General features: G+C 32.1%; 1 protein-coding gene across 2 annotated transcripts; it reads left to right on the top strand.

Moving 5' to 3' along the window:
- The first annotated feature begins 332 nt into the window (after positions 1–332).
- LOC100811742 (protein CYCLOPS) lies at positions 333–6,229 on the top strand. Of its 2 annotated transcripts, none has more exons than XM_041015904.1 (11): positions 333–1,064; positions 2,256–2,302; positions 2,532–2,672; positions 2,861–2,912; positions 2,993–3,045; positions 3,271–3,941; positions 4,389–4,432; positions 4,540–4,585; positions 5,069–5,126; positions 5,235–5,363; positions 5,835–6,229. In XM_041015904.1, exons 1-11 carry the CDS (start codon positions 873–875, stop codon positions 5,956–5,958), a joined length of 1,557 nt encoding a protein of 518 aa, XP_040871838.1. In that variant the 5' UTR covers positions 333–872; the 3' UTR covers positions 5,959–6,229. The 2 variants fall into 2 exon arrangements, with proteins under 2 accessions (XP_040871838.1, XP_003517081.1); XM_003517033.5 differs by having other exon boundaries at positions 338–1,064; positions 5,078–5,126.
- Positions 6,230–16,174: the final 9,945 nt, after the last annotated feature.

Genomic DNA, 16,174 nt, shown 5'->3' with positions numbered 1-16,174 from the left:
GTGCTTAGCCAACAATGAAAGTGCCATCTCAACAGCTTCCAATTTTAAAACCAAAAAAACCAATGCATATTCCTTTAACGTCCCTCTCACACCACCCTCTTCCAATTGCACCACCTGCGGCATTTGTTTAGTACTTAAGATGACCAAATCGTCATTATTTTAATATAATGATTCCCTTTGCTTCATTCAAAAGCTAAAACCTTTTCTCACTTTTGAACCTACCCAATAAAACTTCCACGCGGTTTCTAACCATTGAAGACTTTTTATTTACCGCCGCAAGATTTTCACTTTGGTTGTACACAAGAGACAAATGAAATAGTACACAGAATCTTTAGAGTACTTTTTTTTTCACTCTTAGGTGCCACTATTCTCATATTTATTTATTTTAATGAGAAATCATTTACTATTAAGTTTGCCATGAAACAAAGTAAATGCTGAGTCCTAATACAGTTTGCTTTTCTATACAAGATTTTTTGTGAAGTATCACGTGTGAATTGTTGCAGGGAGCTGTTCCTTTGTTGCATGTTAGTTACTGTTCTTTTTGGATAAAACAATTTGTGAACTTACTCATCAATTCTCTGTTTTTTTCTTTCTTTTCTTCCTTAAATAAGTAATATTTGCTACTTTGACTGAGGCTAGAGACTTGAGTTGTGGGGTTGAATTTTAAGAGAGTGATATATACGTTTGAAAATTGAAGTAGACTATTTAAGTATTTATTCATTTGGTTTTGGAGAATGGCATTGTTATGATGGATGACACAGAATTCAGCTGAAAATTTTGTGGTGAAACCTGAAAGGCTCAACAAAACTTGAGTTGAGAACAGTATCAAGCTAGCAGCTTCAAGTGTTGACCTGAGGAGTGAGGGAAGGCACATGGAAATGGAAGGGAGGGGGTTTTCTGGCTTATACAAGAATTCAAGTGAGGAGTTGTTCCTGAAGACAGTGATGGAGAGCCCTATTGGTATGCCAGTACCTACAATGGAGATGTTGGGTTTCAAGAATGTATCTCAAAGCTTCCGCACCGACAGCGAGGAGCTCTTTAAACGTTGGCTAACAAATGGAGAGGCAAGCCACTATATGATCATGTTACTTTGTTATTTGTTGTTTCTGTTCTGGTTTGTGTCAAATATAAGATCAAAGCAGAGAATTTCCTTCTTGCATGTTAGTTTGACATACATCTTTTCCTTTCAAATTTCTAAAGAATTTCTGAACTTTATGACTCTGACTTGTGTATATTTGAGCACATATACTAGTTGACTATGATCAGCTCCCCTACCAAAAAATTATGTGAAACACCACACACACTATAATTTTCGTGTATCCTTGTCTCCTTGATTTTTGAATTGCGAACATGGCAACCTAATCTGTCAAATTGACAGTGTTTTCCTATACTTTGCTCAGGTTTCTTATTTCATGAGCCTCCTTGCTGATCCTTATCTTCTGCTCCTAATACTCTTTTTCATTCTAAAAAGATTTTTTGCATTGAAATAAAGACTGTTCTGATAGTACTTTGAATTCTGATAAAAACTGTTCTTAGTTGGTCTTCTCTTAAGTTATAATATACAAGCTACATGGACAATATCACATGAAAAATGGTTGTGAAGAAGGTAAAGAGTAAAGACTAAAGAGGCAGAATTGTTTTTCTTTTATCAAATGTTAAAATATCTAATTCTTGTTTTGCAAAATGAGGACAGAAACACATTCCTATACCATAAGAAGGCCTTATTTGTCAATCTTAACAGTGCTGGAAAATTCCTAGTTAAAATTTATATCAAGGTCCTTTGATTTTTCTCTTTCCTTTGCAGAATTTGAAGAACCACTGGTTGAACATAACCCAGTACCCAGTAAAGCAAACAAAAAGAATTACAAACAAATATTATCATTTTAACATGTCAGAAATTTCAACCCTAATAAAAGAAAAGCAATTTGGATTTATCTAAAGAATGTCCATGTCATGTAATGAGAAAATATTCTCCATCAAGAGTAGAATTATTTTACTCTGATATATTTATTTTATCTGGAAAAAAGAAGTCTGATGTTTAGTTGATCTGACTTTCTACTTTAAGTACTGCAATAATTTCTGCAAATAGACAATAATATGACTTATCTTCAGTTTTCTTGATGATGAAATTAATGCTATATAGTCATTCTCTTAAATATGGAGCTTGTATTTGGATATTGCTTACCTTATGCTTTATTTCGCTACACTTTTTATTACATTTATTTCTCATTGATGATATTTGTTTCCTAAATCAGGGATACAATTCACCAAGCATAGGACTGAACAGTCGATTATCAAAGAGGTGAGTGTTAATCAAGGTATTCAGTTGCAATTGACTATGTCTTTCTAGTTGATCCTTTTTTACGTGAAAGTGTTCATTGGATCATTGTTTCAATAATATAAGTATATTTAACTTTTAATTATACATTTATGCGGTGAATTATTAATTTTGGGGACACTGCACGAATTTCCTGATGCATAATTCCTAATGGGTGTTTTGTTTTGATATTGTGATTCCGTTGTAAATGCAGGATCTCCACCGAACTAGCTAATAATGTGTCTAATCAGCAACATGTTGGTGTAGCTTCAGAGGGAAGAAACAATGACAAACTATACATGCAAAATAACCTTTTGGCAAATGATGTTTCAGGTGACATCAATTTTCCAATCAGGTAATTGCTATAGTCTTCCTCAAACAGCTATACACACAAAATATTCACAAGTCTAAGTTTATTTCATGGGAATTTATTATTTATATCTGATTATCTTTATTGTAATTTGCTTTGTTACCAATTCAATTGTTTATTTGATTGAGAAAGTAGTTCAGATTATTGTTTTGCTGACTGTCAATTTTGATCAGAGATCCTGTTAATAGAGAACTGCAATCTAGTAGTGACCTGTTTCTGGCTAAGGTTTGTATATTGTAAACTCTTTGCAAAAGCCTTAGTTCAACAAAGCTTCATGGTAATTCAATGTCTAACTATTAATGCAGGCCTGGTTTCTTAGTGATCAAAGAGTAACAAGAAGCCGGTCCTCTGAATTGCGGTACAATTACCACACCTTGTATATTTATGTTCTTCAAAATCATGTTTACAAGAGGCACTTCAAATGATCACCTTGCACTATATTAGTTCATCTGTTGGTCTCTTCATTGTTACATCCATACAAAAGTTATACATTAGATCCTATGTTTTAGATTTCTACTTCTTCATTGCTGTTGTGCGTTACTGCTCATCTGTTTGCGAGTAATTTCTTTGGCTTCCTTTGCAGGCGCAGGTATACTGAAATGCAAAATTCTCAAACAAAACAAGGAATGGAATCTATGAGCATGACCCCTCAGCATGTCGTGGACACTACAAAACAAGAAATTGCACATTTTAATGGTTTTGATTACATTACTATGACCGAGCTTCCAAGCCAAAAGGGATCATTCCTGTCTCCATCCAACTCATCTTCATCTACCTTCCACACTCATCAATTGGTTGATGCAGATAAAGTCTCATCTTGTGTAAGTATGCTAAAGGGTACATTACAACGCAAGAGGCTCGGCAACCAAGTTGAGATTGAGAGAGAAGCTGCATCAGATAGCTTAAATGGACTTTTTGGTCCTCAAGAACCTATTTTCCAAAATGGTTTTCATGAAGGCCTAGAAAATTGGAGTCATCAAAAGCCAATAAATGTTCAAGGAGCCTGTACTGCTCGAGTTAAGGATCCTGGAGTTTACATTCTCTCAGATGGTTTTGCAAATCAGACAAACCAAGCATACGTGGATGCTTCCCGAGAACCTTCTCAAAGTGAATCTTCTGCTGCTGCACCAGTAATCTCCTCCGGTTTGGATGCATGTGAAGGTCCCAGCAATTCAAACCAAAATCTTTGTGAAAGCTCATGGAAACCAGTGGGAGTGAATAGAAGTTCAGAAAATACTCAAAATAGAGTCAAAGGTATGGATTTTACATGATGATGGAGTTGCATTAGTTTACCTAAATCATTATTCATTGCACTTCTTGCATCCTATTCATAATTGATTTTTTTCTCCTGTTGTATGAAGTCTACAAAAGATTGATATAAGCATGTGCAGCCCCATTTTGTGCCATTCTTTTAACATCTTGCAAAATTATCAAGTTATGGAAAAAGTAGTATGGATGTAACATTATGCTCAGAAATTAAAATCAGTTCAATTTGGTGGCGTTCAATGTGAAAATCAATGCATCAAAGCAGTGACTATTAACTTGAAGCCCCTGCCATAATTACTTCTGATTTCTTATATAATCATACTTAGGACACTAATAGCATATTAGGTAAAAAAAATTAAATTTTTCTTGATTATTTAAATTTCTAGCTATGTCCATTTTATTTTTATTGAACTAAGTGTTTTTGTGGAAATGCAGGTGTCAGAGAACAGATAATGGATAATATTAAAGATGATAGGAAGGTATAAACTATTCTTAGATGGTAACCTATTTTCTTTAGAATTATGATTTTACCAAGAGATTTTGACTTCTAAAACAAATTGTGGGTTATTCTGGCTAAATTGTGCAGAGGAAAAGTCTAGAAAGATATGGATCTATAACATCAGCTGTTTCAGGTAGCTATTTATTTCAAGATTAAATGTAGTTATTTTTCTCTAAAGCATGCATTAGATTTTTCGATTCCCTTTATTGCTTGATCCGTTCTGAAGCTTCTGACCTTAATTTTAGAAAGCTAAGGTTTGTTTCCCGTAGCAATTTGTGTGTGTTTATATACATAAACATCAGACCTCAGAAGATTATTAGTCAGCAGATATAATGATTAAATAATTAATAATATTTTTGCTAATAGCTCTTTTCTTTTGGTGAACACTTCTGCTGATAGCTTTATCCTGTCAAATCTTGCAAAATAGACATTTTTTTCTTATTAGGCCAAAGATTTAATACAATTTCAAATTTTACCTTCTGGTCAATATTACACAACATTTGATGTAATTATCTTGTCTGTGACAAAACTGTAGAGAAAATGCTCAATAAATGCTTGTGCAGAAATTTTGGTTATTCTTTCATAATTTAACTATCTGTGTCCCTCAAATCAAATGATTGTGCAGAAGACAAAGGAGACACCACAAAAAAGCGTAGAGTGGAGCGCTCAAGGAAGTATGTGGAAATATCCCTAGAAACAGATAGATTCTCTTCCTATATAATATTGTATTGGATGCTAGTTTTAACCTCTGTTAAGCTTATTTTAATAACATTGTGATGCAGAATGGCTGAGGCAAAGGAAAGAAATTTAACACCATCAGTTCCCTCTGATATGCAAGCTGTCTTGAAGCGGTGTGAAACGCTTGAGAAGGAAGTTCGATCACTGAAACTTAATTTGTCCTTCATGAATAGGTAATCAAAATTAAGTCCCTACAAAAATAAATATTACAGAATCAATTTTGCTTGGATTGACTACGTGCGTGTTTCGTTTCACGTTGCAAAATTGATTTCGAGTTTAGAATTGATTTTAGATATTTTTCATATGTTGGGTTTCACCTTGGAGACAAATTTAAAATTGATTCTAAGTTCAGAATTGATTTTGAAATGAAGCAATTTAAGTAATTTTTGTGTTGGATAAAATATTTATATGAATTTTATTTTAAAAACAAATCTAACCAATATCATTTAAATATAAATTGCATCACTTCAAAATCAATTCTAACCAAAATCAATTTTATTCACAATTAATTTTGTCAATGTTCATTCAAACACACACTACATGTGCATGTATCATAGTCTTGTTTGCCTATTAGCTGTTAAACTTTGTAAACAAAATGAATATACGAAATTGTTATATTAAAGTCAAGCACTAAAAATTTTCAGGAAAGATTCTGAACAAACAAAGCAGATAGAGGACCTTCAGAAGCAGAATGAAGACTTGGCAGATGAAAAGGAGCGCCTCCTTGAAGAGATTGAAAGAATTGTTTCAGAAACTGGAAAGATCTAATGTTTTGCTTCCTTTCTACATCCTCCTCAGAAACTATGCAGTGCTCGGACATGCTTTGACGAAAAAATCTTACCACAGTTAACTTATGGGGGAAACAATTTAGACCACCAATTCATGGTTAATAGTGAACCTCTGGATTCTCTTGGTAAAATATAAATGCATGAATCTCTTAATTATTAGTATGACACTGTACCTGGTAAAATCTAACTGTTATTCGAGATTTTAGAAGCATGGACAAGGGTTTAATAGATATGAATCTGGTAAATCAAAACATGGTCATCTCAGAATCTCTATGCATCCAAGTGATTCTAAAGTGTAATGTACTCCCTTCGGTTGGGAATAAAAACATAAAAAAGGACCTTGTGTATCGTCTCAAATATAAGTAAATGTTAACTAATTTGAAATCAAGTTCAACCAATAAGTTAGTGTATTCCAAGAGTGTTCCTAATCTGGTAGCTGTTAAAAAATAAATATGTGAGAGATTGAATAAAAAACAAGAAAATAAAATTTTAAAAAAAGAGAGTAATGGATGGTTTATAGCAGTTAAAGGCTAAAAAAAGTGGAAACCAATGGTGAATATCTGAGTATACGACTTTATTACATGAACTAGCGAAAAAATACACATGTTGTCACGCACCTGTTTGTATTTCCATTACGTTATATTATTTTTATATTTATAATATTTTTTTATTATATATTAAAGTGTATATTAATTTTAGTTCAATATATTTTTTAAATACATGCTGATTTATATCAATTGTCTTACTTCTAAATTTTACTAGTATAAAAGAATACCTAAGTTTAATAATTAGTGAAATAAAGAATTACCTTAGTTTTATCTGATTTCTTTTTCAAAAGGTTTATATTAGAAATTAACGAAAGAAGATGGTAACAAAAGAAAAAGGGACAGATGAAACAACAAGATGGTAACAAGAAAAATATAAAACAAAATAATCTAAATCTTGAATTGCCCTAATTAAAAATGAATATGAATTTGTAATAAGTCATACATTAAAACAAGATATACTATAATGCATTGTAATGAGTAATTCTTTGTATTTTTTTATATGTATTGTGCCTCTAACATCCAATTTTTCGTAAAATAAATAAAGATTTTTATTTAAAAAATTAATAAAGTTTTTAGAAATTAAATATATAAGAGAAAATGGTTTTTTTTAATTAAATAAAAGTTTAATATTATTAGAAAATAAATAGAGTAAAATGATGTTTTAGAAAATAAAGAGATGCTTTAATTGATTATTTATTTAATGGAAGAGTAAAATAGAATTATTTTTTATAAAACAAAAAAATAAAGTAAATAAAAGACTCAGAATATCCTATCTATAAATAGAGTAAAATGATGTTTATATATGTGACACTCTCTACTCCAATATACATATTTATATAATAAAATATATGAAAATATAGAATTACATAAAATGGGATTTTCTTCAATGAACATAAAAGAATTCACGTGGGTAAAAGGTTTACATTCACTTCATTATTACAAATAAAACTTGTTAGAAATATTTTCGGCTCAAAACATCATGCATTTAAAATTAAAGCTCATGTCCCAATGTCACATCCTATCAGAGTATCGTGTTCTAATGTTCTCTAGCATGAGGTTCTCCATAGCCATCAACCTAACCATCTGTTCTCACGAACACAAAGTTCGAAATCATCACAAGATCCAAACACAAACAACACACAAGAAATGAGTTATCACATTCCTAACTAAAATATAAACAAATACATAAGCAAAATACATTATAAAAATATTTATCACATAGCTCAACTTAATACAATCCACGTCACTCACCACTTTATCATTTAAAACTTATTTTTCAATCACCAATCACATTACACATATATCACATACTCGATTCAAGATGTAACAATGCTTACCCATTTCATAATAAACAATTCACAGGCATTATACAACAATTATACTAAGACTCAAGCCTATATGCAATGTGGTACCATGTCAGTGGAAAAAAAACACTAAGGCGCTTAGAAGTACATAACAAGACACGTCACACAAAGGCTATGTTAGGTCACTCTCACTAAGTAAAATCTAAATGTGACCAGTCAAGGTCACTCTGTTTTGCGAGAATGTTCCAACCATATGGGATCAACATAGACTTAAAGGAGCACTCAAACCGAATGTATTTACCCCCAAGGCCTAGACTTCAAAGAATCTGTTAGGGCCCCACCTTCCTAATTTAAGTCCAACCCCTAAAAAAAATTTTGCATTCAGACACTGCTTATGAATTATATAATACACACGACATCACACTTGTTTTCAAACATATTTAACACATTGCACTACAATTTAACACCCCAGGTTCCTAACTTGGAATCATACACTTTTCTTTTAACACCTCGCACATTGTGCTACAATTTAACACCTCAGGTTCCTAACTTGGAACCCTACACTTTCGTTTTAACACCTCGCGCATAAACACTTTTCTCAAGGTAAATACCAGTCAGGTTATTGTATAATTCACAACTCACTACACAAGTAATTGTCCCATCAAGTATTAATCACACACTTATTCACAACCATATCTCATGTCCATAATTTAACATCTCACAATGTCACAATCAATCATCACATGTTTACGTGTATCTTGTAAATTAACTCATGTTCAACTTTGTACTTATACTTAATCTCAATAACAATGTTATAATCTCAAAGCAACATGTTATCTTGCAATTCATCACATATTCAATTTATCACTTATACACAATTTCAATTAGAATTTCATGATCTCAATATAATAATTTATCATGCTAATCTAGTAAATTTTATCCAAAACATAAACAAATTATACAAAATAATCATACAGGAAGAATTATAATACAATAAATATCTCAAAATAAACTTCAATTTGATTTTCTAAGGACCCCTACACATGTTCATCTTAACCTCTGTTTGTTTTGTTAGGGTTTCCAAGCATTAGAGAGAAGGAGAAGAGATTGGAGCCTCTAGTTCACTATCTGCATGCGATGATAATTTATCTCTCCATAGACATTATTTTCCAAATCTCAACGGTGGAGATGTGCAAAAATTTATTTCAAACCTAATGTCCCAATTTCACAATGATCCAACAGTTGACGAGTCCAGGATCATAGTTTTACTAGGATAGGTTTGGGTGTATGAGGGAAAAACAAAGAATTATGTGTGAGGGACATTCCCCTTACCACAAGCATTATTTCAAAAATTCTAATGGTGGGTATGTGTGAAAATAAGTTTCAAACCTGGTTTTCAAATTTTATGATAATCCAACGATTAAGGAGTTTAAGATTGTCATTTTACTGAGATAGGTTTGGGTGTATGCGGGATAAAGAGAGAATTTTGGAAGAGAAAGTAGGGAAAATGAAATTGAGAGGAAGAGAAAGCATAGAAACGTATCACAAATGTGAAAACTGACCTAATATGTCTGTATTTATTACTAGAGTACTCAGGGCCAATTATTTACTCTATTTTCTTTATTTTATCATTTTATAAAAAAAACTTTATTTTACTCCCTGTCAAATAAATAAATAAAATATTTTTTTAAGGTCATATATTTATTTTATTTACCTTAAAACTATTATTTTAATTAATAAAATTATTTCTCTTTATTTATTTAATTACAAAAATCTCATCATTTTCCTAAAACTCTATTTATTTTTAAATCCTTTTAAATTTATTTTACGAAAAATGGGGCATTACAATATATATAATACTATTTGTATATTATAAAATTTGTGATTGAGATTGAATATAAGTGGCAAGTTGAGCATGCGTTAATTTGTGAGATACACATAAACATGTAATGGCGGATTGTGACGTTGTGAGATGTTAAAATTGTGGACATGAAATTTGGTTGTAAATAAGTGTGTGGTTAATATTTGATGTGATATTACTTGTGTTGTGAGTTGTGAATTATACAATAATCTGATTGGTGTTTACCATGTTTATGCGCGAGGTGTTAAAAGGAAAGTGTAGGGTTCCAAGTTAGGAACTTGAGGTGTTAAATTATAGCGCAATGTGTTAAACGTGTTTGAAAACAAGTGTGAGATTGTGAATATTATATAATTCATGAGCTGTGAGATGTTAAATTGTGGACATGGGATATGATTGTAAATAAGTGTGTGGTTAATATTTGATGTGATATTACTTGTGTTGTGAGTTGTGAATTATACAATAATCCGACTAGTGTTTACCTTAAAAAAAAAGGTTTATGCGCGAGGTGTTAAAAGGAAAGTGTAAAGTTTCAAGTTAGGAACCTGAGGTGTTAAATTGTAGTGCAATTGTGAGGTGTTAAAAGGAAAGCGTAGGGTTCTAAGTTAGGAACCTAAGGTGTTAAATTATAGCACATTGCGCTAAATGTGTTTGAAAATAAGTGTGAGGTCGTGGATATTGTATAATTCATAAGCAGTGTCTGCATGCAAAAGTTGTTTTAGGAGTTGGACATGAATCAGGAAGGTGAGACCCTAACGGATTCTTCAGAGTCTAGGTCTTGATGGTAAATACACACGGTTTGAGTACTCCTTTAAGCCTATGTTAATCCCATATGGTTGGAACATTCTTGCAAAATAGAGAGACTCTAACTAATCACCTTATGATTTCACTTAGTGAGAGTGACCTGATATATCCATTGTGTGGTGTGTCTTGTTATGTACTCCTAGGCACCCTAGTGTTGTTTTTCACTGACATGTACTACATTACATATAGGATTGAGTCTTAATGTATTTGTTGCAAAACATATATGTAATGATCATTGTGACTTACTACGTGATGGTGGATAATGAATTGTGTGAGTATGAAATGTTTAGTTGTACTTGAGATGTGTTGTTCTAAACACGTAATTAATGTGAAGGTGTGAAATGTGATTTTGTGATTAAATCCTTAGGACAAGTGATGTTATGCAATGAGTGGTAAAATAATGCGAATTGTGTTAAGTTGAGCTTGTGATACTTAAACTATATATATGTGCCTTCATTTATCTCTATCTGTTTAGAAATGTGATAACTCACCCCCCATGTGTTTTTTGCATTTGGATCCTATGATGATCTCGAACATAGGAACAGATGGCTAGGTGAATTGCTTTAAGGAACCTTGCGCTGGAAGACGCGGGACACAATGTTCTCATATGATGTGACATTGGGATATGAGTTTCTGTTTTAATTGCATGATGTTTCAAACATGTCATTTTACTTTATTTGATTTTGTTGCTTAACTTGAGTTTTTTTGTGAACTTGAACAACTTTGTTTTGAGGCAGAAATGTTTATGAGAAATTTTTTTTATAACAATAAAACGAATGTGGACCTTTTACTCTCGTGAATTTACTTATGATTTTATTGAATAAAATTGATTTAATTAAATTCTGCGTTTTATATATGTTTTTCTCATTTATATGCATGTTGGGGTAGATGGTGTCATGGTCCTTGTATATATTAAGGTTCCAGTGGATTGAACTTCAACCTTGTATTATATTATGTGGTTTCATCTAACCAGAGTGGGACACTATACTATGACATTACTTGTGCTCCCTTTATATATAGTGAGTTCTTTGCTTATTTAAAAAAAAACTAATGTATAAAGAAAAGTTCTATAAAATAACATGAAGAAGAAGAACATAAGATTATATATATATATAATGCAAAAAAATATCTCCACACTTATCTTGTAACTTCTTTGTTCTCTCTTTTGAACTTTATTTTCAAAGTCTTTAAAAAAAATTTCTAATCTCTTCAGAATTAATCATTTACTCACTGCTTGTTTGTTATCACGGTTCAAATTAAGTATAATCGTAATACCTAAAAAAATAAAAAATAAAGCATATAAGAGTGGATAGTTAATATTAGAGATAAGAATAATTACTCAATATCTAATATAAGAGTGATTACTTAAATTTATTCACACCAACTAAAGAATTTTCTTTCCTAAATCAAATACATATATACCAAAAAATATGTAAAATAGGTGCCAAGAGACCTGCTAATATTAGTAATTTGTTTACTGTTACCTTTGGGGGCAAGTAGGTGCAAATAATTCTACTAACCGAGTATGTTTTTCCTACACGGGTAAGATTAGCGAAGAGACCTGTTAAAGTAGTGAATACAATAGTTAAAAATAAATAACTTAATTTGTGTGACACAAATATTAAATTTATAATATAAGAAATTTGATTTAACTGATTTTTAATCTTTAAGCTTTTTCCGTAAAATATAAAATAAATTCTATTAACGTAAACAGCATCAGAATCCTTCACGTCATTCTTTTTGGCTTTCATGCTTCAGATGAAGATAAACTTAAAGAATTTTGTGGGTAACACTTCTTTACAATTTCCTTCTATAGAGAAAAAAACATTTCCTTCTCCTATTTTATAGCATATTGACGTTAGTAAAAGTAGCAATCTGTATATATGCATGTTACCTTGTGTGGAGAAGCGCAGCAAGGGACATGTGACCGTGTACGTACTGTGGGGATAAAGAGCAACCACAGCCAATCCTCTGTGTCCAGGCTGCAAAACCTCGTCATAAGACTCCTTCAGCAAATCAAGAGAAACCATAACCTGAGAACCTAAAGCAGCAGAGGCTAACCAATTAATTAACCGACTAATCTCCCCAAAAAGGAACATGGAAGGAAACTCCTGAATCCTTATCCAAGAATCGGTACCCAATACGAGAACCTTCACTTGATTTTCATAATCACTAGAACCACCACATCATATTTAGTATGGTGAACATGGATTTACTTTGAAAGTATTTTGATGCTCTTCATTAAAATTTGGAAAATCATGGGAAATAAAAATAAAGGAAGTATAATAAGCCCTCCCACAGAGATGAAGTACTACATTCATTAAGCATATGATATATGTTACTTATTGATGCATTCATATGAGTATATAATTGAGGTAAAATTATTAAACAGTTCCACACCCCAAGGATTAACTCTTCTAAAGTACACCATACAACATACACATCAGTTACTGTGATAACTGTGGCAATTGATTCAGCTTTGATCATTCAAGTATCACCACCTGAAATTCGAGAAGCCGAGTAGCTTTGTAGTTTTGGAATTTTGAAATACATAGCAAAATGGAAGAAAATGAAATTGTAACTACACAAGCAATCGATCAGGTGAGAGCCGAATCCAGCAGCATATGCAATTATGCATCTACAAATCTCAATTTTATTATTTTGTTATGTTTGAAAAGCAAAACTAATATGTATGAAATAATTCGGAAAATTATAAAAGACAAAAAGAGTATTATTATAAACGAAACTGCTATTAAAATTTGACAGAAGCAGCAGGGTGACGCTGTTAGAAGAGCACGACTTAAAAACATAACCATAAAACAAAACCATAACCTGAAAAGAGAGAAGTAGAGAAGAGAAACAAAACAATTTTCGTTTTTACTGCATAATCTTACTGTTCTCCATACTTTGATTCATATTTAAGTGAAAGTACATGCGGAATTACAGCCCAACATTATACTCATACATGCTATCAGCAAAAGACATGTGCCCACTATCATTTGGAGTACAAATCTGTCCAAAATCAGACCAAATCTATATCTACTTAACTGAACATTATCACTTACACAAGCAAACATAACTACATCAGCCAAAATGTATATTAGAAAAGTTTTACATGTCAATAATTTAACAACACATCTAGTTTGTTCTCTAGTAATAATATATATGCCGAGAAATAAGTCATTTTCCATTTATCTTACCTACAAGAAAGGCTTTTCTGATTGACATCCATCATATTCATTCTTTCCTTTGGTGATTCTACTAAACAAGCAAGTCCAATACTAAAGAGTAAAACTAAGCACTTTCCAACACTTGGAATAGGATTCTTACTGTTTTCCTCTTCTATTGTTGCTTTTCCTTGTTTTGGTACAAGTGATGGGTCCAAAGTAAAAGACGATCAGGAAATGAATTTTCCACAAAGTGATGCATATTTTGACCATCTTCAAAGATTTCACTAGTGGGTCTTCTTCCCGTAAGCAACTCCAACATAAGAATCCTGAAACTATAAACATTGTCATTCATAGACACCTCAGAACCCACTCCATACGGTACGAAAGTGAAAAACTTTGGCAGGGTACAAAAGTAAATATTTAAATAGTCAACTTATGGTTATTACTTTTTGTTTTTTTTTTGCTTTTATTTTTTGTATTTTTATGTTACTTTTCCAATTTTATCCTTTTCTTTTCTCTTTCTCTCCTCCCCTCTACTTCTTCATGGTACTTCTTCTCCCATCTCCAAACAAGTACAACCATACAATTAAAAATTAAATATTTTGAGACTAAACCCAATGTTCTTTCTGGTAAAATGGATGCATTCCGTTTATCACATCTATTTATGCTCAACACCAACTTCCTCAATCCCTCTTTTCTTTGCACCCTTCGTTCCCTCTCCACAAATCCCCACAGCAGTTGGTTCAAGGTGGCAGCCGCCGTCGGCAAACAAAAGAACAACAACAACAAGACCTTCGATGCGACGGCATTCGAGGTGGAGAGTTGGCCCATGGAGGCTTGGCAAGCCATGGCGGAGGCTACCGACCCCAAGGCCTGGATCAAAGAAGAAGAAAGTAGAAGAAAGGGGTAATTAAGGAAAGATAAGCATAAAAAGAGAAAAAAGAAAAGCAAAAATGTAAAAAAAAGTTGAGCTAGATGAAAATTAAAAAGAATCAAACAATAAATGTTTGCTTTCAGTTATTCACTTTCGTACGGTAGAATCCGTCATCCATACTCAAACAAAGCAAAAATTGTCAATACTTTGTTCTTAGTAAATATCAAGTTTTCATTAAAAGAAAGGGGAATGAATTCAAAGACATACTTATTCAAGAGTTTAGCATAGCCAATAAACTGTCAATACACAATACTAATAAATAACAAGTTGACACCAAAAAATATGAGAACTCAATTAAACACTAATGATTCAAAACTTATGAACATACCTTGAGGAGCATAGCCAACAATCCCTTTATTCCAAGTGTACTTGTTTGCTTAGAAGTGGACCCATTGATGGTTGAGAGAAGTCTTGCTATGGCAAAATCACTCACATGAGCAGTCATGTCATCATCAAGAAGGACATTGCATGATTTTAAATCACAATGAATGATTGATTGCTCACATTCATGATGAAGATAGTGTAATGCAGAAGAAACATCAATCATGATATTTAATCTTCAATCAAGGTTCAATGTTCTCAGTTGCTCTGCACTTAGTGTCATAGGATGCAACCATTGCTCTAAGCTTCCATTTTTCATGCACTCAAAAATTAGAGCTTTAAATTGTTGACCTTTGTAATCTATGTTGGAACAACATGTCAAAATCTGAACAAGATTTCGATGTTTAATATTTTTAAGTGCATCACATTCAGCAATGAAACTCTTGTGAGTTCCTTTTTATTCTAAGGTTTAGGACCTTTATGGCAACAACTTTGTCTTCTAACTCGAAAGTTCCTTTATAGACAGAGCTAAAATTGCCAGACCCTATCAAGTTTGAATTTGAGAACCCATCAGTTCCGTTGTGTAGGCTCTGGTATGAAACTTTAGACATTTGGTTTATTGTTGGTGAATCCAAAGATGGTTTTTTACTACTTTGCCTCATCCATAAGATAGTTAGCATAATTGATAATATGTGTTGGTTATTTAGAAAGATGTATAGGGTTGTAGAAAGAACAAAAGAAAGATATTGAACTGTAGAAGACTGTATTTTTATTGAATAGCATAATGTGCATTTATGCAACAATAAGAAAACCAAAATCCCATAAAATCTGTTATTGATTGGCAAAATAGATGCAAAAAAAAAGAGAATCAAATATTCTAATTCTAGCAAATTATTTGACTCTTTATTTCCTACAAATTAGGAAACTTAAAAAGGTGATTTGGCAGCTTCACAGGTCATTGCAATCAACATTCCTCCTTGACACTGAAGCTGCATATTCCAAGTCTTTTCCTCAAGAACTCAAAATCTGTTTTTAGGAAGCGCCTTTGTTAGAATGTCAGCATTCTGATATTCTGTTCTACAATGAACACACTAATACAAAATATACATTTAATATCGTTACCTTAACATCGGTTTTTGATAAAACCGATGTTAACAAAAATGCGGTAGCAAAATTGTAAATAATGTGACTTCATTAACATTGGTTTTCTGAAAAATCGATGTTAAAATGACTGAGTTAACATTGGTTTTTACTAAA

Source organism: Glycine max, chromosome 1 (assembly GCF_000004515.6).
Source record: "Glycine max cultivar Williams 82 chromosome 1, Glycine_max_v4.0, whole genome shotgun sequence".
Lineage (NCBI taxonomy): Eukaryota > Viridiplantae > Streptophyta > Magnoliopsida > Fabales > Fabaceae > Glycine > Glycine max.
This window is presented reverse-complemented; position numbering and strand designations above follow the sequence as displayed.